Source organism: Dermochelys coriacea, chromosome 20 (assembly GCF_009764565.3).
Source record: "Dermochelys coriacea isolate rDerCor1 chromosome 20, rDerCor1.pri.v4, whole genome shotgun sequence".
In the NCBI taxonomy this organism is placed as follows: Eukaryota; Metazoa; Chordata; order Testudines; family Dermochelyidae; genus Dermochelys; species Dermochelys coriacea.
This window is the reverse complement of record NC_050087.2, coordinates 9,717,852-9,742,609: the sequence shown is the minus strand read 5'-3', so window position 1 is coordinate 9,742,609 and position 24,758 is coordinate 9,717,852. Positions and strand designations below refer to the sequence as shown.

Below are 24,758 nucleotides of genomic sequence, written 5' to 3'. Positions count from 1 at the left end.
GCCTAAAGGGGTGGGTACACCTCAGGTTCTAAAGAGGCCCTGAAGGGAAAACCCAGAATTTTGAAAACAGGGAAGATTGTAATTCCTTCTTCTCTGTGCTCGTTTATTCATTCACTCCCTCTTTCTCCCTCTGTCACTCCTTAGGGTATTCTAGTTTTAGTCTGCTCACACTCTGTCCCATGGTGGACAAGAACCTCTTTCTGCTGCCATGTCCCAGTGAGAGGTCTTTTAATAGTGTCACTAGGCCATACTGAAAAGCCAGAGGTGGGCCCAGAAAGCGGTAGCTGGTGACTTCATATACTGGACTGCAGTCCCTGGAAGTCTGTCAGAAAGGAGCGAGGGAGAATGAAGTAGCAGTAACTCTGGATCTGTCATTTTGGCAACTTCCTCTTTAAGAAGCTGTGAGTATTATAGAATTGCAAATGAAAATTGAGATCATGATCAATTTCATGTAGAAACTAGAAGCACTGGGAAATCCTGCAAATGGAGCTAAATCCTAAGAGGCATTGAGGACCGGCTGCCAGATCTGGCCCTAGACCAAATGGTGTGCGCTGCCCTCCATTTGTTAAACTTTTAAATGCCTTATTTTTTATTACATTTGTAGCCCATGTCATTACTTTGATGCATGATTTGTATGCATGATTTATCCCTGTCTCATTTGACTAGCTGTTGATATTAGGATTGCCAGGCATCTGGTTTTCAACCGGAACGCCCAGTCGAAAAGGGACCCTGGTGGCTCCAGACAGCAACACTCACCGGGCCATTAAAAGTCTGGTCTGCGGCACAGTGAGGCTAAGGCATGCTCCCTGCCAGTCCTGGCTCTGTGCAGCTCCCCAGAAGCAGCCGGAATGGCCGTCCCATAGGTGCAGCGACAATCAGCGAAGTTCCGAGTGCTGCCACCACTCCCAGTGCAAACGCCACAGCTCCCATTGGCCGAGAACTGTGGCCGATGGGAGCTGTGGGGGCGCTGGCTGTGGGCGTGGGCAGCACACACCATGCAGAGCCACCTGGCTGCACCTCCGCCTAGGGGCGAAACATGCTGGCCACTTCTGGGAGCAGCGCGGAGCCAGGGCAGGCAGGGAGCCTGCCTTAGTCCCACTGAGCCACCGACTGGAAGCTCCCTGAGCTAAGCACCGCCCGGCCAGAGCCCCCACCCCGAACCCCCTATGCCAGGTTAGAACCCCCTCCCGCACCCAAACTCCCCCCATGAAGCCAGCACCCAGCATCCCCGCCAATGCCCTGCCTTAGCCCTGAGCATCCTCCTCCACTCCCAACCATTTGGCCCCAGCCCAGAGCTCCCTCCTGCTTCCCAAACCCCTCATCCCCAGCCCCACCCCAGAGTCCACACCCCCTGCCCCAGTCCGGAGCCTCCTCCTGCACCATGAACCTCTGATTTCCAGCCCCATCCCGGAGCCCACACCCCCAGCTGGAGTCCTCACCCGCTCCCACACCCCAACTCCCTGCCCCAGCCCACTGATAGTGAGTGAGGGTGGGGGAGAGCAAGCGACAGAGGGAGGGAGGCTGGAGTGAGTGGGGGTGGGGCCTTGGGGAAGCAGCGGAGCCAGGGTGTTTGATACCGGCTGCCAACTAGACATGGAGCCATTTATCACTACCTGTTGAGCCTGAGGATCTAGCCAGCTTTCAATCCACCTTATAGTCCATTCATCCAGCCCATACTTCTTTAACTTGCTGGCAAGAATACTGTGGGAGACCGTATCAAAAACTTTGCTAAAGTCAAGGAATAACACTTGGAGTATTGCAAAGTTTTGGTCCCCCCACTACAGAAGGGATGTGGACACATTGAAGAAAGTCCAGCGGAGGGCAATGAAAACTTTTAGGGGGCTGGGGCACAGACTTATGAGAAGAGGCTGAGGGAACTGGGGTTAATTTAGTCTTCAGAAGAGAAGAGTGAGGGGGGATTTGATAGCAGCCTTCAACTACCTGAAGGGGGTTCCAAAGAGGATGGAGCTCGGCTGTTCTCAGTGATGGCAGATGACAGGAAAAGGAGCAATGGTCTCAAGTTGCAGTGGGGGAGGTGTATGTTGGATATTAGGAAACACTACTTCACCAGGTAGGTGGTGAAGCACTGGAATGGGTTCCCAAGGGAGGTGGTGGAATCTCCATTCTTAGAGGTTTTTAAGGCCTGGCTTGACAAGCCCTGGCTGGGATGGTGTTGGTTGGTTGGTGTTGGTCCTGCTTTGAGTAGGGGATTGGTCTAGCCCAGTGCTTCTCAAGCTATCTGATGTGGGGGACCGGCAATTTTTTTTTCCAATGTGCGCGCAGACCGGCAGCCGATGGCTTGCAGACCAGCACCGGTCCGCGGACCACCACTTTGAGTAGCACTGGTCTAGATGACCTCCTAAGATCTCTTCTAACCCTAATATTGTATGATTCTATGATCCTACAAATGGAGCTAAATCCCGAGAGGCATTGAGGACAGCAGCCAGGGCCGCCCTAGACTAAATTGTGTGCACCCCCTTCCATTTATTCAAGCTTTAAATACCATATTTTTTATTGCATTTGTAGTTCATTTCATGACTTGGATACATGATTTGTATGCATGATTTATCCCTGTCTCATAAGATTAACTGGTGATAGTAGGGTTGCCAGGCATCTGGTTTTCAACTGAAGCGCCCAGTCGAAAATGGACCCTGGTGGCTCCAGACAGCACCACTCACCGGGCCATTAAAAGTCAGGTCGGTGGTGCAGTGAGGCTATGACAGGTTCCCTGCCTGCCCTGTCTTTGAGTAGCTCCCCGGAAGCAGCCAGCACGTCCGGCCCCTAGGCTCAGTGGTGATCAGAGAAGCTCCAAGTGCTGCTGCTGCTGCTCCCAGGGCCAGCTCCACAGCTCCCATTGGCTGGGAACTGCGGCCAATGGGAGCTGTGGAGGCAGCACCTGTGGGCATGGGCAGTGCACACTGCACAGAGCCACCTGACTGCGCCTCTGCCTAGGGGGCAGAACATGCTGGCCACTTCTGGGAGCAGTGTGGAGCCTGGGCAGGAAGGGACCCTGCCTTAGCCCTCTGCGCCACTGACTGGGAGCTGCCTGAGATAAGCACCGCCCAGCCAGAGCCCCTACCCTGAACCCCCTACCCTAGGTTGGAACCGCAACCTGCACCCAAACTCCCTCCCAGACCCCGCACCGCTACCTGCACTCCAACCCCCTGCCACAGGTCAGAACCCACTTCTGCACCCTAATTCCTTCCCAGACCCCGCACCCTCACCCGCTTCCTAAATCCTTGCCCCAGGTTGGAACCCCCTCCCACACCCAAACTCCATCCCAGAGCCCGCACCCCCGATGGAGCCCTCACCCCCTCCCACAACTCAACTCTCTGCCCCAGCCTAATGAAAGTGAGTGAGGGTGGCAGAGAGCGACCAATGGAGGGAGGGAGGCTAGAGTGAGTGGGGGCAGGGCCTTGGGGAAGTGGCGGGGTCTTGGGGAAGGGGACGGGGGCCAGGGTGTTTGGTTTTGTGCAGTTAGAAAGTTGCCAGCCCTTGGTGCTGCCCTGCTCCGAGTATAGTCACGAGGGCATGGCTGACAACATTCTAGGAGGCTGCAGGAAAATGTAGTTCTCAGAAAATCTGGAAGGCTCCATGAGATCCTATAAAGGTCCAGAACATTCTTGGAGGCTAGTGAAAAATGAATCCACATACGGAATACCTGAAACATTTTACTTCAGACATTCTGTTTTCCCTTTTGTCGCTAACAACAAAAACAGCACCCCGAGCCCGGTGCTCCCCCAAGCCTGGCACCCCAGGTGGTTGCCTGGGTCACCTGCCCCTAAATCCAGCCCTGCCGCCAGCTCCTGTTCAGGCTAAGAATGATGGGCCTCATTCTCTTCTCACATACATCAATGTAAATCAGGAGAAATGCACTGAAATCGATGGCGGCCATATGGTGTAAGGGATAGGAGAAGGAGGCCCAGCATTTCACAATATCTCCCCTCACTGATCATATTAAAGGGCCTGAAGCTAGACAGCCAGATTCTCAGCTAGTGGAAATTTGAGAAGCTATATTACATTTGGCCTTAATTATCTTTCCACTCAGGACAGAGAGAGAGCTCTTGGAGTGAGGGTAAAATGTTTATTGGGAGATGCGATGTTTCTGGATCTCTCTATAAAGAGCCAAGTGGGATGTCAGCTGGGGGGTAATGGGCAGAATCCTCATGTGTTGTAAATCAGCAAAGGTCTGTTGTAGCCAGTGGTGCTACACTGATTTACAGTAGCTGAAGATCTGGCACTGTATAACTAAAAGGGAAATTAAATGAAATTTTTATTGAACTTTTTAAATTGTAATTTTATTAATCTGTTTCTTATGTGTGTTTAATAAAAGATTTTCTCTCTCTCTTTCTCTCTCTCTCTTTCTGTATATATATATATATATATTTAATGGTGGTGGTCACAACAGGAGACGGTGCCAGCGATAACTTGACACAAGACCCAAACCATATTTATGTGTTTAATGTTGTAACAGTACAAAAGGGTTTTATTATCACCTTAGCCAAATAAGCCCAAGGCACCTACCCTTCTCAGCACAACAGACTAAGGTTCTATAGGTTTTAACGCTTGGAGCACAAGAGACTGAGAGTAGGAAACCTGGATTCTATCTTAGTTCTACTGCTGATTTGTGGGGTTACTTTGAGCAAGCTCCTAATCCTCTCTGTCCCTTAGTTTTCCGCTCAGTGCAATGGAGACAGTAATATTGACCCATCTCGTGGTGGGACTGAGAATTATTTAATGTCTATCTGTAAAGTGTTTTGAGTTTAGACAGGAGGTGCTAGCGAAGGGCAAACAATTATTCTTAGAGCTGAGTCCAAATCATTAAGTGTGCATCTGGATCTGACATTTTTCTATGTTTCCATGAGTGTTTGGATCCAGGATTCTGGTTCTAAACTATTAGAGATCAGGGACAATCATGGAGTTCTGGTCCAGACTGAAACATTCCCCGAAGTCATGTTTGGTTCCAAAGTTTTTGTTTGGTTCTAAGCTGTCTAGGTTGTCCTTTTTTATTATTTAAAATAATGTGTACTATTAATAAAAATTATTTTATTTAGATTAAAAATATAATGGGAAAAATTTCTAGCTGCATTAAGATTTTCAAGCTCCATTTCTTTTTACTGGGTCTTAATTTTTGACCTGAACAAAATTGATCCAGTCCCTTTTACTCTATCCACCTCTTGACAGTGTCTCTCTCTACCTCCAATGTTTTATTGCTATTTTTCCTTGCAGGCACATGTCAGACTGAGACTCTGGGAAGAGAATTCATCACCTCCTACATGAAGGAGTGGGAACTCTCGTCAATTTGAATTGCAAATTACTGGTTACTTAGCCTTCACTTCAGTGTCTGTTTTCATCTCCAATTACCTGTTTCACAGGGCAAGGTTAGAGAATAAGACTATGGTAAATCAGGGAGAGATGGTGCAGGTCAGGCTACCAGAGTCAGTGGGAGTTGAGGGCAGTGCCACGTTCTCCAACGTGGTCCTAGTCAAGGCTGACAAAGATATCTCGGTAGTGTCTGTCAGTAACAAACATGTGAGCCCTGAGACCACTGTGCTGTATCCTGTCTCCAGCTTAGGAAATGAACACTACGTAGTGACTCCCTCTACGGAACCCTTAGATAGTTATCCAGAGTTCTCTGTTATAACGTACCAAGAGCCCAACTCCATGGAGATCCATGTGAAAGGCAAGTTACATTACCTAACACAGGTCCACTCCACTGACAGCAAACTGAAATTTAAGCTTCTCAGTTTACAAGGCATCCAGTTACAAGGCATAGAAGATCTGTCTGGCACCAGGATTGTCTCAGAAAAGCCAGTGGCCGTCTTGGTTGGCCAGGTGTGTTTTTGTAATAGCACAAAATGCAACCACATCTTTGAGCAGCTCCTACCAGTTTGCAGCTGGGGTACAACATACATCATTCCTCCCTTACCCTGGCAGAAAGCAGATGAAATAATCTATATCACTGCTTCCCAGAGCACAACTGTGTTGTATCAACGAGGGGAACACCAAGAGAATGTTACTCTAACAGGAGGCAGTGTACACCAACTTCCTGTCAAGCCCTCTATCCCAGTCTACATCTCTGCTAATGTGAGCATCCAGGTGATGTTCTACAGCCTGGGCGCAGCTATCCCTAATTCCTCCCATGCCTTCCTGATGAATGTTCCAGATGTTGCCAGTTACTGCCTGATGTATTCTATAAATAACCAGGAGGGCTTCCAGAACTTTGCCTTGATGGTGGCCAATACATCAGAGACTGGTGCCATCATCTTAGACAATCAGCGTCTAAGGAGTGTGGATTGGAACCAAGTCCGGGGCACTAAGTACGTTTGGGGCATGCATACGCTTGGACCTGCCATGAGATCCCATGCTGTGAAACACGCCAGCTCTCCATTCGCACTCTTGAGTGTTGGCACTGCTGCGATGGACAGCTATGGGATTCCGGGTTCCTGCAGGAAGAGTGAGTAGCCTGGGTTTTAAATCTATTTTGACTACAGTTTCTGTGTATGGCCCTGGTGTAAAGTCTGTTGATTTTGATGGGGCTCCACTGAGTTACACCAGCTGAGAATTTGGCCCAGCATGCCATCCTAGGCCACCACTAGCCACAGTTACTCAGGCTATGTCCATACTACAGAAGCTACAGCAGCAGGTACGGCGCTGCAGCTGTGCCTCTGTAGCACTGTTGTGTAGACACTAGGTACAGCAATGGAAGGGGTTTTTCTGTCACTGTAGTTAATCCACCCCGCCGAGAGACGGTATCTGGGTTGATGGAAGAATTCTTGTGTCAACCTAGTAGGGTCGACACTGGGTTTAGGACGCCTTAACTACATCTCTCAATGGTGTGAATTTTTCACACCCCTGAGTGACATAGCTAGATCTACCTAACTTTTAGGTGTAGTCCAGCCCTAAGATTGTACCTGTGTTGCTAGCTGCACTCAACTAGTTTCCGCCCAGCTCATGCAGTTAAGCAGATGCTCGCCAGCTGTTCTGAATTGGTTTAAGAACCGTTGCAGTTTTGCTCCTACACTTGGTTGTAATGCCCTCTGGGTACCCAAGGGAATTTTGTGCCTGATTCTTACTTATGCCACTCCTGTGCTTGAACCAGGGCACAGAAAGGGTGGAGGAAAAGGTAGCTTTGAGTCACCTTTGTGCTCTATGCATTCTGGGACCATGCAGGGTTGCTGTAATTTACCCTCTGCTTCCCATGGCCCCTGAGAACCAGAAAGTAGCTGTAGCATGGTACATTCTGACCACATCCTTGATCTACCTTGCAGATGAAGTCAAGATCATGTAAAGGCCCTTATACCAGCTCCACACTAGCTGTGGAGGGTCCCTCCACAGGGAACATTCTTAGGAGCCTTTTTCCACCCACTTGAACCGCCTTTTCCAGACCAGAGCAACATAAGGCTTTTAGTGTAACTGGGGCCTGCTCAACACCTACAACTTCAGTCATTCATAAAGCAGCCTAAGCCTCAGGGTAGGCAACACTAGGTCAATAGAAGAATTCTTCTCTTGTCCTAGCTGCCACCTCTCAGAGGTGGATTTACTACAGCAATGGAAGAACCCTTCCATCACCATAGTCAGTGTCTATACTACAGTGACACAGCTGCAGCTGCACAACTTTAGCATTTCTAGTGTAGACATACCTTGATGAGACTCAGGCCTTTTAGAAGTACAATAGCAGGGTTAGAACAGTTCTTGGGAAGGGAAACGTCTCGAGTATTGATGTAACAACTGTCATCTTGGTAATCACTAAGGAACAAACCCAGGACCTTGTAACACCATGACCCACTCCTGATTGAGCTAAGGGACGAACTCCCATAGCTAGGAACTGTAGCAGAACCAGACCCTTGGTGGAGCAGCCCCCGAGGACACATAAGACACACTGATCAATGAGATACACAGACAAAGCTTAAGTGAGTATTAACCAGGTGATGTGTGGACACACATCAGGCTTTTAGGGCTGAGCATATTGCTAACTGATTATAGACTCAGTTGAAAGTTGTCAGACAGGGCTTAAGGGATCAATGGAGTTAAAGGGAGAAAACACCTGCTGGGTTTCAGGAGATCACCAACTTTGTATTCTGGAAGGAAGAAAGGATGGCCCTTGTGGCTAAAATGCTAGGCTAGGACTCAAGTGATCAAGCTTCCATTCCCAGCTCCGTCATAGAGTCCGTGTGAGTGTGGTCTTAGGTATGTCACTTAGGCCAAGATTTTCAAAACCGCCTTGTGATTTTGGTTGCCTAACCTGAGACCTTAAAGGGGCCTGATTTTCAGAGGGTGAGTGCTCAGCACTTTTGAAAGTCAGGGCCCTTTTAAGATGTCTCAAATCATGAGACACTTTTGAAAACCTTAGCCCTGCAGATGTAGACTTGATGTAATTGTCCGTGCCTCTCTTTCTGTTGCTAGATGTTACCTTTAAATGCCAGACTGAGACTCAACAGATAAAAGAGCAGTTGAAGATGTGCAAAGATGTCTTTCAGCAGGTATGTGTAAGGGGTTTATTTGGGCTTTGAGGGTTGTCACAAAGAGTATACAGAAAACTTTGAGCCTGAGGATTCTCTGCTTATCCAAGGTTTACCACTGACTTCAGTGGGAGCAGAATCAGTCCAACACAAAGTGCTTTTGAAAACTCGACCATATCATGCTTAGGGTGTGACGCCCCCAATGAACATCAGAGTTATGCAGTTGAGGCACCAGCCAGAGATACAGGAAGTCAGAGTTCGGTTCCCATCTCTGCCCCAGACTCACTGTGTGACTTTGGGCAATTTGCTCAGTCTCTCTGTGCACCGGTTCCCCACTTGTAGAAGGCGGATAATAATCCTTACAAAGCCCTGTGAGGAAAGGAAGGAGAAATTCATTAATATGAATGAAACCTTCAATAGTATGTGAAATATCAGCATGTCTGTGGGCTTTACCACACTTAGCCTTAACATGTTTTAATCTGTGGGCATTGTAGTGGGACAGCCAGCCAACCAGAGATCAAAGCAAGATCACGATGAGGAACCATTTACCTTAATTTTGGGTGGCTTTTCCATGCTTGTAGAAATAACCCATTTCCTCTGATTGTTCTGCAGGGCAGCACCAGTGAATTTTGCTCCTTCATGAATTCAACCTTAGTGAATTTGGAGACCATGTGTGCAGAGGACAGAGCAGCATCGCTGGAGATTAGAGGTTCTGCCCCTACGTGTGTGGGTGCTCTATGGCCAAATGCCCTGAGCATTGGTATAGCAGTCTCACTTTGGGGGAAATTGTAGCTGCTCTTCAGAAAAGGGGTGTGGGTGTGTATGTGCATGATCTCTAGCTGAAGTGTCAGGGGATCTGGGTTCTGTCCCCACTGGTCCTAGGAAGAACCAAATTGCTTCCAGGGCAACACAGAGAGAACCTAGACGCCTGCTGATTTGTTGTAATGTTCTCTGGCACCTACACTGAAGGCACCAAGGATGAGGAGCGAATGACACACCGTGTTAGACATACCCTGGCTTCAGGTTACTGTGAAGTCCTGAGCAAGCCTCAGTAGCCTCACTCACTCAGTAAAGGGCACCCTCTTTTGAGAATGCTGCAGTCCCTCTGAATGGGAAGGTCACTATGAACCCGTATGTCCCTAAGAGGGTCATTGTTCCCCTGGGAGTCTGAAGAATGTGGCTCATGAACCACTGAAATCCTCCGTCCCTCTCAGGGTATTTCCTTTCCCAATCCCAGGAAGTTGCTTGCCCCTTTGGTTCCTTCTTGAATAGCTCCATCCTCAGTACTGGTGGGAATGAGAGCAAGAGGGAGGTGGCCTCTGCCATGACCCTCCTCTTGCGGAGTGTGGAATTGGCTGCACTGACGGCTGCTTTAAGGTCTCCTGAGAAGAAGACCCAGAACGTCACAACAGAGTTTATGGATGAGGAGGATGGGAGGCTCCCACAACAGTTCGTGGTGGCTGTGAGATGGGGGTTATACTCTTTTCAAGACAGAACACCACTGCAGCCTCACTGCCCCTCTCTCAGGGTTTAAAACCCAGCTGTGGGTGGCAGGTGAATGAGCCACTGAGAGAGGTTAACCATTGAGAGAAACTAGCCCCAGGCCCCTCCTTCTCTGCCCAAGGCCCGTCCCCTCCTCTTCCATCCCCCGTCTTCCACTAGAGCCCAGAGAAACCCGCCTCGCACCCCGCAGTACCCCAGACCCGGAGTGTCAGATGGGTAGTGCAGTGGGGGCACCCCCAGCCCTAGAGCCCTGGGTAGCTGGAGCCTCCCCAACTCCAGCGCTGGGCAGATGGGCAGACAGCATGACGTGGCATGGCCTCAGCCCCAGCGCCCCCAGCCCTGGGCCTTGTGAGCACCGGCCCTAGCCTGCCTGCCCCAGGCTCTCAGCCACGGAAGAGCAGGAAGGGAACTGGAAGCAGGCAGGAGGAGGCCTGGGGGCAGAGCTTGGCAGGGCCATGCCAGGCTGTTTGGGGAGGCACAACCTTCCCCAGCCTATGCTACCTGCCACCCATAAACCCAGCCCTGGGGCTTTGCAGCAATGGCAGCTGCCTGAGAGGGTTTTAAAAGCAATGCAAATCTCCTGTCGCCACAGGCAGCTGCCATAGCTTCCTCCTTTCTCTCCCTGCTCCAGAAAAACCCCTTTTTGCTGCTTCCCTTGCTAAAGCACAGAGGAGAGGCAGCAGGGAGAAGTTACCTTCTGCCTCTTGGCACAGTGGCATCTTCATGGAGGCACAGGCATGACGAGTCACAGAAGGTCAGCCAGAGGGGCTCAGGGAAACACAGAGGCATGGAGGTGAGGAGAAATTGGGGAATGGTGGTGGGATTCAGAGATGGTGGAGCTCCAAATCTGCCTTGCCCTTGCAGCAAGAGGCTTTGCCATTTCCCTCCCCAGCTATCGAGACGCTCCTCGTCCCAGCTGCAGGTCGCTGTGATGAGGTCTTCAGGCTGAGAGGTCAGAATCAGACAATGGACATTCACTGCAATGCTGTCACCAGAGCAGCCACAAAAGGTACTATCCTGGTGCTTCCCAGGCACTCACCTCTTTAGACACCAAACCCCAGGCCTAGTCTCCCCTTCGTCTCACCCCACACTGCCTTGCTTGCCTTTGTTATCCTGACACTAGTGTGGACCTTGTTGGCTGAGCCAGTGTTTCTCAGGCCATTGAGCTCTGCAGAGCCCTTCATTCCTGGCTGTCCCGCAGCATGAAAACCAACCCATGTGGGGCAGGGAGGAGAGAAAAGCTTTGATAGGCATATGAATTGGTCCAGAGAATGGAAAGATCAGAGATCCGTTGGCTCAACACATGATGTCCTGATGATGAGCCCAGCTAGGCCCCAGGTTGACGTGTGTGACTTCCTGGAATGGAAGCAGGATAATATTTACCAATTTTACTCCAATTTTCAAGCCAGTATGACGTAACTGGGACTTGTTCTTAATTCTTTAGCCCCGGGAAAGCTCCTCACTAACCAACTCCTCTGCCTCTCCTAACCAAGAAAAACTATGGCTTCACCTCAGTGCCTTTCACCTAGGGCTGTGTACCAAGCTGGATAAAGTGCAGTATGGGGGTACGATTTCTAAAGAGCACTAACTAACTGTGCATTAATTGGTCCATATAGACCCTATATAGTGTGTACTAAAGGTTCCCTAGTGTGCTTTAATGTACGTTAGTGCACTTTAGGAATCACACTCCCATAGTGCACGCCAGATGTTTCCAACACAGAAGTGCTTCTGTGGAAGAAGAGGGAGGAGGCAACATATTCTAGTAGTTAAAGCTCAAAATGCTATCCAGGACTCTTGGGTTCTTTTCCCAGCTCTGCTCCAGACTCGCTGTGACCTTTGGCACCTGGCTTGCTCTTTCTTTGTCTCAGTGTCCCTGCCTCTATGATGAGGCATCATTTCATGTTTTCAGATCCTTGGGCTGTTGCTTTTATTTCTTACTTCACCCTGGACGACATCATTAACACAACATTTCTCAAAGAGGGAGATCTAATGGCTGATGAGAAATTGAGGAATTTTCACCTGAATTCCAGGGTGGTGAGTGGGGCTATCGGAGATGGGAGGCCCATGAACCTCTCCAAACCTGTGAACTTCACCCTGTGCCATAGACAGGTGAGTGTAGATCCTTTTACTTTGCTGTGTGCCTGGGACTCCAGCTGGTCACTTAAAAGGTGCGTCTCCTGCAGGGCATTTGAGTTCTGCTGCCTTTCTGGACTGAGAAACAGTTAACTGAGAAAGAGAGGGAGCTTCTTCCATCCTGACGCTGGGGAGGACATTACATAGGTTTCACACCAGGCCTGATTGGGTTATGATTCATCATGTAAAATGTTCAGGAGTAACAACTGTGCCTGGCTCACCCCTTAGAGCAGGAATAAATGGAAGGCAGTTCCCTATAGCAGCGGTCCCCAAAGTTTTGAGAGTCGCAACCCCCCCCCACCCCATTCACAGCCCTTCCCCTGAGCCAGGGCCGGGAGTGAGGCCATGGCTCGGGGCAGGGGGAAAGGACACAGACAGGGGTAAGGGGGCCAAGTATGAGACTGCAGCTCGTGGTGGGTCTGGGTCTGGAAGCAGGGCCAGAGCCATGGCTGGGAGCAGGAATGGAGCAGGAGCCACGCTGCGGTGGGGGTCAGCAGCTAAGTCCTTGGCGAGGTGCAGCTCCACTCGCAGCCCCGTCCCTTCCCCCAGCCTGGGCCGGGAATGGAGCTGCAAGAGGCTGGGGCTGGGAGTGGAGCCATGCTGAAGCTGGGGACGGTGCCAGACATGGGACTGGAAGTCAGGGATGCGACCACTGGTGGGACCAGAGCAGAGCTCAGGGTGGGGAGGGGCTGGGTGGTGCTCCCTCTCTGCCCCCCATGGGGACTGACCCGGGACCTGTCATCTCCCTCCAAAGGGGGGTGCACCACACAGTTCGGGGACCTCTGCCCTATAGATAGAAGAGTTCAGGGAAACAGCATGAGATAGTGCCATCTTTGACAAAGTAATGAACTTGCTAGAGTGCATGTGGGTATTTGTGGGGGTGTGTGTGAATGCCTTTTAATGGCTCAAATCAAAACTTCACAATTGTGTGTCATAGACCCCACAGTGCCCAGAGTTAAGGGAATTACCACTTTAGCTCTAGGGTCAGGGACTTGTGCTATTGGAGCTGGAGCATATCACTTGTATTTCCACTGCCAAAGGGAAGTCCCAAATGGCTGTTACGTGCAGCACAATGAGAGTCATGAAGTTGTTGATGACTTCAGGTTTATTATTGTCTATTAGAAACGTGTGACAAAAGAAACAGTATTCTCCCCATGATCCAGTGAGGATGATGATGTGGTGTTTTTGTTTCCAGGCAAAGAAAGAAGAGGAAGAGGCTCGCTGCGTTCACTGGAAATTCATCTCTGGGAAAGGCACCTGGGCTGAGGATGGCTGCAAAATTCTCCAGACGAACAGCACTCACACCATCTGCAGCTGTGACCATCTCTCCAGCTTCGCACTCCTGATGGGTCTCACCGGAGTGGAGGTATCTCAGTGTCAGACTCAGATCAAAGGGCTGGACTCTGAGCTCCTTACGTGGACAAAATCAGTGGGAATTTTGCCTGAATGACCGCTGAGTAGGAACCTCAGGGTATAATCTGTGGCCATACAGGATGGGCGGGGTTTTGATCTGAGGTGCCTAGAGTAGCCCACACTGAAAATGCCAAGGTCATGGCAAGCTGCACAAAGGAGAGCAGATTTCCCCAGAACTGGTGGTTAACACTGTAGTTAGAATCACCAACCAGTCACAATCTGTGCTCCAGATCCCCAACACTGGTTATTGAGAAGCTGAAAAAAAGAAATCACACAGCCCCCTTTATTGCATTCCAGTCTCTGGCTCCCAATCAGCAGATAGGGCCAGTAAAATCAGAAGTTACTTAAAACTCTATTCACTTAACAAAATGTTCTTCTGATCTCCCAAGGGGCAGCCACATTGTCAGGTCAATATTAGTTTGGCTCTTACCCAAAATACCGTGCTGCCAGTCAATCCTTTGGTATCTAAAAGTAAAGGTTTTTATTATAAATGAAAAGAAAAGAAAGAGAAGAGAGTTGTTAAATGATCAAAGCAATCCAATACATATGACTTCAAGGTCCATATATCAGGTTCTTAGCAGCGTTGGTGAGTTTGCTGGCTTGTAAAGTCCCTCTGGAACACATCCAAAGCTTAGATGGGTCTATCAGACCTTTGTTCAAAGCTTCAATTTGTCAAGAAGTTACTCCAGAGGTGAGAAGCAGGATTGAAGACAAAATGGAGGTGATGCAGCTGCCTTTTTCTATCCTTTTCCATGTGGCTTGTACTTCCTCTGTCGGAAACACAAGCTCACAGCACATGGGCATGGAAAGGTACTGGGAGTCCCCTGTCCATGGGCATGTCCTGCTGACTCATGGGCATAGCCCCTGGCTTCTCTCAATGCATTCATTCTAGAGCTCAGCGATTCTCAAACTTTAGCAACCTGAGGACCCCCATTTTGATTTAAAATTTTTCGCAATCTGCCACTCAGCCCCAGGCCCCACCCCCATTCCATCTATTCCCCTAAGGCCCCACCCCACCTCTTCCCACCCCCGGTTCACCCCTACTCCTCCTCTTCCCTGTCTCTTTCTTCCCCCTCCCCTGAGCACCCCCCATGCCCACTCCTTCCCCTCCCTCCCAGTGCCTCCTGCATGCTGCTGAACAGCTGTTCTCCAGCATGCAGAAGGCACTGGGAGCGAGGTGGAGGACTTGGTCAGCAGGGACTTTGGACCCCCTGGAGTGTCCTCGCAGACCCCCGTTTGAGAAACGCTGGTATGTTACACTAATAAAAATGATACCAACAGGATCTTGTAAGAGGGACAAGGCAAATTGCCACATTTTATTGTAAATACAACAAAATATTCTTATATGCAATTTCCATATAGATCCATTCACACACACAGACATTCACACACAGGTTCTACATAAAGGTGGTTATAGTTACCAGCCTAGATGTTGCTCGTGCCAAGTCACTGGCAAGGTGGCCTGGACACGAGAGTGGAGCCGAGTCGTTGTCAGATGCGCATCCGATGCTCCTGGAGGGTGGTCGTAGAACCAAACTCAAAGAACACAGTCCCTGAACCCAATTTTTATAGGTCTCTGGTTCAATACAAGTCTATGGAAGTTGCTTCATCATGCTGAATTTACAATTGAGATGACCATCAATTAGCTCAATCAGCAGGTGGTACATCCATGACAGCTCCATGATGGCTAGGTGTTATCTTCTTGTTCTTCCTTGATGCGTTTTGAGTGGATTCCGGTTCGCCCTCCGGGGGTCATCCGGTTATCTCCACTTTGCATATTCTTCGGCCCATCGATATCAAGGTTGAAATTCTTAGGATTAGGCTGGCACCATTTACTAACCAATTATTTCCCTGCTTCAGGCTCTCAATTCCATGCACTCATCCACTGGAAATTCATCGCTGGAAAGGTACCTGGTCTCCAGCCGGCTGCACTGCTCTGCACACAAACAGCACTCACACCACCTGCAGCTGTGACCATCTCTCTGGCTTCGCTTTCCTTATGGATCCCACAACAGATTCACCTGCAGAGGTGAAGGGGTCTCCCATCTCCAGTGGCCCCACTCACCATCCTGGAGTTCAGCTGAACATTCCTCAGCTTCTCACCAGCTGGTAGATTTCCCTCACTGAGAAATGTCTTGTTAATGATGGAGTCCAGGGTGGAATAAGCAATACAAGCAACAGCCATGAAACCTGTTGGAACAGGAGATGATACCTCGTTCTGGACATAGGGATGCTGAAGTTGAAGAAACAGCCAGCCAGGTGCAGCTAACGGGAATTTCAGAGAGCATAGCTGTAGAGCCTATGGTTGGAGCTAGAGGGACTTGGTGAGCTGTTTGGTGGTTGCTTGTCTCCATGTAGCTGGAATTTGGGGCCCCTGGAGAGGTCGGGTGAGAAAAGTCTGTTCTTGTCTCTGTGGGGGACAGAAGAAGAACCAACATCTGGATGCTGAAGCCAGACTAAACGAAACTGGAAATAAGACACCTCAGCGAGTGCGATTAACCATTGGAACAAACTCCCAAGGGAAGCAGTGGATTCTCCACCCCACGCTGGCTTCAAATCCAGACTGACTGCCCTTCTGGAAGGCACCAGGCAATTTAGACAAGCACAAGTTATTGGGCTCAATTCACGGGGCCAGTTCTATGCAGAAGGCCAGACCAGATGATCCAATGGTTCCTTCTGGCCTTAAACTCTCTGAGACACCCAATGACCAGTGAGACTGTGGCAGAAATGGGTATCGAACTCAGGACTTCTGCCTAATCACTGGACCAGGCTATCTCCCCCGTCTGAGGCCAGAGAAACATTCCATCTTGGAAACATTAAGCTGCAGGAAGCTGAGGCGAAGACATAACTTTTCTCAGTGAAGACAAGCAGAGGAGTTGGCCAGGGAGGAGCTTTCCCTGGTGCTGGAGGATTCGGGAGCAGTATCAGGACTTGTCTACACTGCAAGTTACTGTGCTGCAAGCAAGGTGGAGAATCTATGGCACAGCTTGCTGTGCAATAACATCCCTTGCAGGCACTGCTGTAGCACACTGAACTGCAGCAAAGCTCACAAGGGATTTTACTGACCCCCAATCTGGTACGCTGGAGATTCACAACCTGGCTTGCAGCGCAGCATCTTCCCATGTAGACAAACTCTCAGTTAGGTCATATCACCCCAAAAGTGGGAGTTGAGGGGAAATGTTATTCTGGTTCCCACCCAGGGAGATGCTTATCTCCAGCCTGGGGTTTAGCTGGGCTAAGAATCCCCTCCCCATTCCATTCACTGGGCCCACTTCATACCACAGAGGCCCTCTGCTGAGCCATCTCCCCTCGGAGCCCCCGCCTCTGTGAACAAGCAGAAATGAAGGTGTCTGCACAGTCTCATGGCCAACAGCCTGAGAACCACTGGCACAGTCAGCAAGGTCCCCTCTAGTGCTGGAGCTAGAGACGAGACTCCTGGCCTGGGGATCCATGGGGACAGAGCAAAGATAGAACCAAAGATAGATGGGGTTTGGTGCCTGGGAATCGCTCTGTGCTGCAGTTTGGTCCCTGGGCATCTCCATCCCCTGGATGGTACCTTGTGTGGTTGCCATGGTGACTGTATCACAGTGAATGTCCATTGTCTCCTTCTGAGCTCTCAGCCTGAGGCTTTGCTGTCTGCACTGCAGTTCCTTGTGACACACGGGTCTCAGTACCTGGTGGGAGGGGAGGGGGGGAGAGGAAGTGACAGAGCTTCCCATTGTAAAACTACTTTCCCGAGAATCCGTTCATCTGGCCCAGATCCTTACCCCTCTCCCACTCTGCCTGGGGTGTGAAGGTCTTCGGGGTTCTTCCCTGTTGGGGAAGGGGATGGTTTGGGGCTCCCCCTCTCTGCCTCCCCTTGGCCCATCTCCCCATATCCCCTCCCCACATTCTGGCTGTATCTCCCTGAGGGTTCTGCATCCCCTCTGCACTCACCCAGCTGGTGGAGTGGCGTTTGGGATGGGGGCAGAATGGGGGGAGAAATGCCTGGCTCAGCATGGCTGACCCTAGGGGTAGGGTGCAAGTACTGCATTTAAAACCTAGGCATTTTCTGATACACCTCAGGGAAATGGCTGGGCTGGACTAAAATTCCTGGGGCAGGGGACAGTGCTGTTCTGTGTCTGTATTGAATGCACTGTATAATCTTCTATCCCACAGCAGCTGAGAGCCAGATGGCCCCTTTACCTATAGATCCTGTCCTCCCATTCTGAGTCTTCATCTCTGGAGTCTGGAGCGCAGTGGCCAACGTGGCCTGTTTCACGGCCTGCACCAGGAGCATCACAGCCAATGCCACCTCTCCCTCACTGGCACCAGCCCAGAGGGAGCTGCTGTTCAGGAGGGAGTCGAAAGGGCAAGTTGCTTCCTAGCGATAGGGAAAGACATACCTTGTGAGTGAGGAATCTGGGGGCTCCAGTGCCACATCCCATGTGGGGACAGTGATGTCACTTGAGAACATTGGGGGTAAGACTGTCCTTTCCCAGCTTGGGGTGCTACACAGAAATGTATACTCACCACTAGAAAAAAGAAAAGGAGTACTTGTGGCACCTTAGAGACTAACAAATTTATTTAGTTATTCATAAGCTTTTGTGAGCTACAGCTCACACATCCCCAGTGGAAGGCATAGATATTTTCTGGAGTATCAATCTACACATCCTCCTGTTGTGAGACCCCCTACATGAGCTAAGGGGGCACTGGGCTGTGGGGTGCACCCAGGGCAGACCCTCTCACCTCCAATGATAACGCAATACTCCCATCTCTGCACTTGGATGTCAAAATCCTTACAGTTGAATTTATGAAGGAGTAAACCCCGCAGCTGCAGAGAAATCTCTCAGCAGCAATGATAATGCCGCACTCCCATCTCCGCGTCACTGGATGGGCAGAGTTAAGGTCCTTCACATGCAGACGGAGTGAGGGATTGCAGGAGGGGAACAGCATATCTAGGATCCATGGGAACTAATTCCCAGTATGTTGTCATTGACAGTAACCCTGTCCCACACAGGAAAGCAGGGGCCGGTAGCTCCACCCCACTCTGCCCAGATCCTCCTGACCCAATTGCTCTCCATAGGGTTATTGTAACGGGATCTCTCCATCTGCCTTTATCCAGGTTACTGACCTTTAAAGCCATTGCCCAGCTCTTCATTCTGGGCTGCACATGGAGCTTTGGTCTCCTCCAAGTCGGCCTAGCAGTCATCATCATCAACAGCCTGCAGGGAGCCTTCATCTTCCTGGGTGCACTGTCTCCTCAATCGCCAGGTAACGCCTGTGCCTGTCATCACCCCTGCAGCACCTTCATTGGCCTCGTGGTGGCCATGCCTGATCTCCTCAGAGTTAGTTACACAGTGCAGTGACCGTGTCCCTCACGCTCCAGGTGAGAGAGGCGTACAGGAGATGGATCAAGGGATTCCGAACGTCCAGCATGAAATCTCAGACGTCTGATCTACCTGGGTGGCAGGTTTGTATAATTTTTGGTGGTGCCCAAGCAGAGCCGTCCCACCCATAGGACGGATCGGGGCAACCACCCCAGGCCCTGCACTTTGGGGGCCCCCGCACTTCAGGGGAAGCGGGGTCTAGGGTGGCCTGGGAGGGTCAGCGGGTGTCAGGCACTGGCAGCAGCAAGCAACCCAGCCCCTACTCCACTCCACCTCTTTCCACCCTGCTCCCACTCTACCCCTTCCCCCAAACCCCCGCCCATGAGCAACGCTGCAAGCCAGTGGGTAGAGTGGAGCAGGCTGGGACCAGGTCACTCGCTCCTGCTGGCACTAGGCCCCTTGCTAACACCCCAGGCAGCCCTGGACCCTATGTCCCTCGAAGCACAGGACAGGGGTAGGCACTACCATGTTGTGTGATGGATACTTGGCAAAATTACCGGACATTGTGGGGGTGGGTATTATGTCATTCAGTCATTCAACCCTTAAAATAGCACACAATTTCCCACGCTGAAAAAACACAGTAACCTAATAATAATAATTAATCATAATAAATTCAACTCGTATAATTCATGAGCACACCTCCTTTTTGGAAGTTCATAGCCATTTTTTCTGCAGCTCTTCCAAAATGAGGAAGACACTGCACTGCCTGATACCCTTCCACATACCTTAATGTACAGGGACCATTAGGCAACCCCTCTTTAGAACAACAAAGCTGATTTTCACCAGCTGAATATCTGAATAGTGCTGAGGAGATAGGAGAGAGATGGGAAAAGTCCGTCTTAACCAAAAAACCATCCTAAGGAAGCAGAACTGAATTTAGTTCCTAATTCTACTACAGGCTCCCTATTTGACTTTAGCCAAGTCACCTGATCCCCTCTTCCCCTGCTGTCTAACAGGGGTAATAATCCTTCTGTTCTCCCACCTTGTGTCCATCTCGTCTATTGGGCTTGTGAGCTCTTTGAGACAGGGATTGTCTCTGACTATGTGTATGTACAGCATCAAGCACAGTGGGACTGTACGTGCCCAGATCACATAAATAAATATGGCGAATAGAAGTGGGCTGACACTGTGACTGCTCTCAGTTTGGAGAAGTTTCTTACAGAACGATGACATCAGCGAATTTCATAGTGCTGCGGGGACAGAATGGTTTGAAACAAATGTCCTTTAAAAAAAAAAAAAGGTAGAAGAGCATTTAATGGTGAAGTGACAGCGCTGGAGCTGAAACTCGGTTACAGGCCAGGTCCTCAGCTGGTGTAAACTCGTGCATTTCCAAGGGTCCTTCTGGGCCTTGGGAAGCAGACAATAGCCATGCAGCAGTGTGCTTCAGCCATGCCCTCAGCAGCACCTCCACCCCACCAGTCACAACCCCCATGCCAGGGTTTGGGAGCAGGGCTAATGGAGAGATTTTATGCCAGCTCTACAGCAGCCATGAAAGACTCCTGCCCAGGAGGGGTAATCACAGGGCTATTTCTGCCCACTTTAAAGCCCCTTTAGAGTGCCAGATTGGCATAAAGAGGCTTTAGAGTTGGGCCCTAGGTTTCCAGGACAGGCAGAACCTGATAGCAAACCCTCAAACCAAAGAAGCAACCAAGGTCCATAAGCAGGTTATTTTATTATTTACACATTATAGTGAAACAGCAGAGCTAGCTCACACACATAGCACACGAAGGCTCTGTAAATCGCTTCCCCCCACCGCATGGTGTGCTTTCCCTAAGAAATAACTGCTCTCTGACCTGGGATCTGGCCCTTTAAATCTGGGAGACACACCCAGCTAAAACCCTAGGGTGGCCTTTGAATTCAGTAGGAGTTTTGGATTTGGATCAGAGAGAAGATTTTGTCCAATCCCGCTTCCCCTTCCAGGTAGTTGTGATGAAGAATGGCAACTGCCCAACTGGCACAGCAAAGCCGGCTGTATGATAAACATCGTTGGTTGGAGAAGTGATTGTTTCATGGAGATGAAGTGGACGGCTCTCCCCAACTCACCTGCCAGCAAAACAAATATACATTGAGTGCCAATCCCAGGGGAAAACTCCAGTCAACTTCAATGGGATCAGGACTGGGTCCTCATTCAGGAATAGTGCAGAGTCTGCAAAATTCAGCCAGCCTCCACTGAAGTGACATCACATGCAGGAAAATAAATAAACAAGTGAAGACAAAGCCCGCTCCCTTCCCCAACCCATGCACAGGTAAGCCATAAAGTAGCACTTATTAGAGGCTGCTCTAAATAAACCAGAAAAGTCCACTTCCAGACAAAGGTTGTGGTATCTCATGCTGGGACTGGAGCAGGGAGATTTTCCCAGATATAAGTCTCCACTTTTTCCTCCAGACAAAGATTCTGGATCCTTTTCCAGTAGAGCTAACAGAGCCAGAGGAAATTCCATCCAGTGCTAACTCTTCGTTGGCCTGGCCCATCTGCACTGAGAAGATTTCCACCCAGGTTTTGGTTTGCAAACTTCCCCAATTGGATAATTACCTGAATTTGTATCCCAGCCCATTCCACAGCGAGTGATGCATGGAGCTTGCAAAGAAGCAAAGGGAAGGGAACGTGAAGGTGCGCAAGAAAAGAGGAGTTCTGTGCTGGGTTCTAGGAGACCTGGGATTCCCCCTTGATTTGGATGCAATTGAATCTCACCAAGACTCCCAATGCCGTTCTCAGATGGGTTAAAACAAGCATGTGTCACTCAGGGGACAAGACACCTTAGCAGTTCTGACAGACCCAGATGGATGCTGGTATTGGAACAGAATAGAGGATCTCTTACCATCTTGGTGCCGGTAGTGACAGTGGACACAGACGAACTAAATGTTTGAATTGTGGGGCTGGGTTTTCTTGTGCCTTTAATCCATCTCCTGTACTCCTCTCTCACCTGGAGAAAAAGGGACATGGCCACTACATCATGTAACTAACACCCTCAGATAGGCCACTGCTAGTCCCGTGAAATCACTGGATGGCTGATGACGTGCCATGGGCATTACCTGGCGATTGAGGAGACAGTGCACCAGGAAGATGAAGGCTCCCTGTAGGCTGTTGACAATGGTGAATAAATACGCCATGACCATTTTTGCTGAGCCGACTTGGAAGACACCAAGACTCCATGTGCAGCCCAGAATGAATAGCTGGGCAATAGCTTTAAAAGTCAGTAGTCTGGATAAAGGTAGACGGAGAGATCCCGTTATAACGACTCTACGGTGAGTGACTAGTCAGGGAGCTCTAGGCAGTGTAGGGTGAAACATCTGGCACCCACTTTACTGTGTCTTAAGGTTAGTGTCAAGATGAACACAACGGCAATTTACGCCTATGAATCCAAAATACAATATTGTGCCCAATCATCTCCCCCCACACACACACACACACACCTTAACCTCCCACAGGTGACTCTTCCAAAGCAAATCGTTCAACCTCTCATTACGGTTTTGTTTTTAATCTCTTCACATGTTTTGTTTTTTATCCCTTCACATCAGGCCCTGGCAATGTGACAATCAAGAGGGAACAGGATATTGGGCTCTCGGGAACCCATCTATGTTGTTCCATAGATAGACAGAGGGGTTACTACAGAGCAACTGTAAGCCACATTTGCCTTCCTCCTCAATGGATGGCACTTTACCTTGACAGTATCCACAGCCCCGGGAAAAGAGATGAGTTTCCTCCCTAAGTAGCACATGGCCCAGCTCTGACTACCAGCACAGACTTGCATTTCTCCTTACACAGCACTAGGCACAGGCAGTAACACCATGGCTTTCTGAAGCCTCAACTTTCTGAACTGGTTCCAAAATCTTTTTCCCCTCTCATGTCTCCACCCAGCACTCCCAGCTGGTGGCCCTTATCTTGTTCCTCCCTAACAAACAGATTTCATAATGAACTAATTTAAAGACTATTTGCATGCCACAATCTGAATGTGCCACAGGACTTACTGCAAGAGCCTCACTGATCTAGCCGTCTCTTCCATAACAATACTTCCACTGACTTCGGCAGGCTTTGGAACTGACTGCAATTGTCATCTCAATATCCATCCAGGGACCAACATGATGCACATGGCAGAAAAGTATCTCTCATGATGATCCTTTACTGCCGTAGACCTCTCCTCTCTCCTAACCTGACCCATTGCCACCCTAGCTGTGCTGTGTCTAATTTAAGGTCCAATCCAGCATACCATTATTCATGGAAATTGTCCTTATTTTGGCAGATGATCCCATGGACAACGATAGGACTCATGAGTAAGGGACTGCTGATGTGAGTTAGGGTTTATCAGCTCCTTGGGCAGTGAGACTATTACTCTCTCATCAAGCAGAAGGTAACCAAGATAACCCGGAAACCCTACAGTGGCATTTGCTCAGCTGTATTCTAGCAGCACTCTGGGGGAATCCCACAGGAATTCCCATACAGGAGGCTCACTGGACCCTTCTAGTACAGGGGTGGGCAAACTATGGCCCGCAGGCCAGATCTGGCTCATCAGAGCTTTGGATCCGGCCCGCAGATTGCCACCCCCGTGGTGCTACGGGCCCCGCACCACTCCCAGAAGCAGCTGGCACCAAATCCCTGCAGCCCCTGGAGGAAGGGGAGAGGAGAGGGCTCCGCATGCTGCCCTCGCCTGCCAACACCGATCCTCTACCCCTCCCCGCCCTCCCCCGCAGCTCCCATTGGCCAGGAACAAGGAACCACAGCCAATGGCAGATTTGGGGGAAGTACCCACAGATGAGGGCAGCGCACAGAGCCCTCTGCCCCCCCCAGGGGCTGCAGGGATGTGGTGCTGCCCCCTTCCGGGAGCGGTGCAGGGCCAGGGCAGGCAGGCAGGGAGCCTGCCTGAGCCCCGCTGCCACCCCGGAGCCACTCCAGGTAAGTGGCGCCGGGCTGGAGCCTGCACCCCGAACCCCTCCTGTAACCCACATCTCGACTCCCTTCCCTGAGTCCCCTCCCTCACTCTGGACCTCTCCCTTCACCCGTGCCCTGAGCTCTTTCCCGCACTCTGCAGTCCCTCCTGCACCCCAACCCCCTGCCCTGAGCCCCATCGTACACCCCACACCCCTCCTCCACCCCAACCCCTTGCCCTTAGCCCCTTCCTGTACACCACACCGCCTCCCACACTCTGCACTCCCTCCCGCACCCCAACCCCCTGTCCCACCCCTGCTTTCATGGCCCTGCATGCAATTTCCCCACCCAGATGTGGCCCTCGAGACAAAAAGTTTGCCCACCCCTGTTCTAGTAGATATAGTGCTGTCCTACCTGGTGTCTTTGACAGTGGACACATCTTCATTAAGGGAGGAGAGTTTATCTCTCAGGATCCACAGGGTTACAATAAAAAATGTTAAATTTATCTGTGGAAACAGCATGAAATATTCCTTGTAAAACATCTGGCCAAGGCCAGTCTCTCTGGCTGAGGCACAGAACAATCCTATGAGATCAGACTGCTGCAGACCAGTGACTGCTCGTTAAGGTGGGTCATATACCATTCGCTACCAGATCTTGGTCCCAGGCCATGCAGGGAACTGTTGGCATAGGCAGGGCTGCAATGCATCACATGTGATCATACATCCAGAGGGCCACATTCTGTTCTTATCTGAATCTGGAGTGACTCCACTGATTCCAGTGGGGTCTACAGTTATTCCAGATTTAGAGCTGTGTGATTTGGCCCAAAGCTTCTAGATCCTGTCTATAGAGTATTCCCTTCAATTCTGAGACTGAAATTAATTCTTAACCCACTGCCTGAGATGGGGAGGAATCTGCAAGGACATTTGCTACCTTTATCTCTTACAACATATTTTCCCTTCCTTCCTCAAACTGCCCAGCTGCAGCCACTTTCCCTTCCCCCATCACTAGGGTTCT

General features: G+C 50.2%; 2 protein-coding genes across 6 annotated transcripts in view; one reads left to right on the top strand and one right to left on the bottom strand.

Annotated features, from left to right (window-relative positions):
• The first annotated feature begins 4,380 nt into the window (after positions 1-4,380).
• LOC119846037 (IgGFc-binding protein-like) lies at positions 4,381-14,002 on the top strand. Its single transcript, XM_043506771.1, has 7 exons — positions 4,381-6,457; positions 8,407-8,483; positions 9,075-9,164; positions 9,700-9,883; positions 10,858-10,974; positions 11,875-12,074; positions 13,294-14,002. Exons 1-7 carry the CDS (start codon positions 5,398-5,400, stop codon positions 13,546-13,548), a joined length of 1,983 nt encoding a protein of 660 aa, XP_043362706.1. The 5' UTR covers positions 4,381-5,397; the 3' UTR covers positions 13,549-14,002.
• Positions 14,003-20,533: 6,531 nt separating this feature from the next.
• LOC119846000 (adhesion G protein-coupled receptor E1-like) overlaps positions 20,534-24,758 on the bottom strand; it is a 32,448-nt gene continuing 28,223 nt past the window's right edge. For 3 of the 5 annotated variants that reach the window (XM_043506761.1, XM_038379061.2, XM_043506760.1), the window contains 4 exons: positions 24,159-24,250; positions 21,914-22,082; positions 21,700-21,804; positions 20,534-20,923 (listed from right to left, as the gene is read on the bottom strand). In XM_043506761.1, coding sequence (XP_043362696.1) covers positions 20,888-20,923; positions 21,700-21,804; positions 21,914-22,082; positions 24,159-24,250 — 402 coding nt within the window. In that variant the 3' untranslated portion in view covers positions 20,534-20,887. Of the gene's footprint in view, positions 20,924-21,699; positions 21,805-21,913; positions 22,083-24,158; positions 24,251-24,758 lie in introns of those variants that run through there. The other 2 variants (XM_043506762.1, XM_043506763.1) reach the window with 2 other exon arrangements.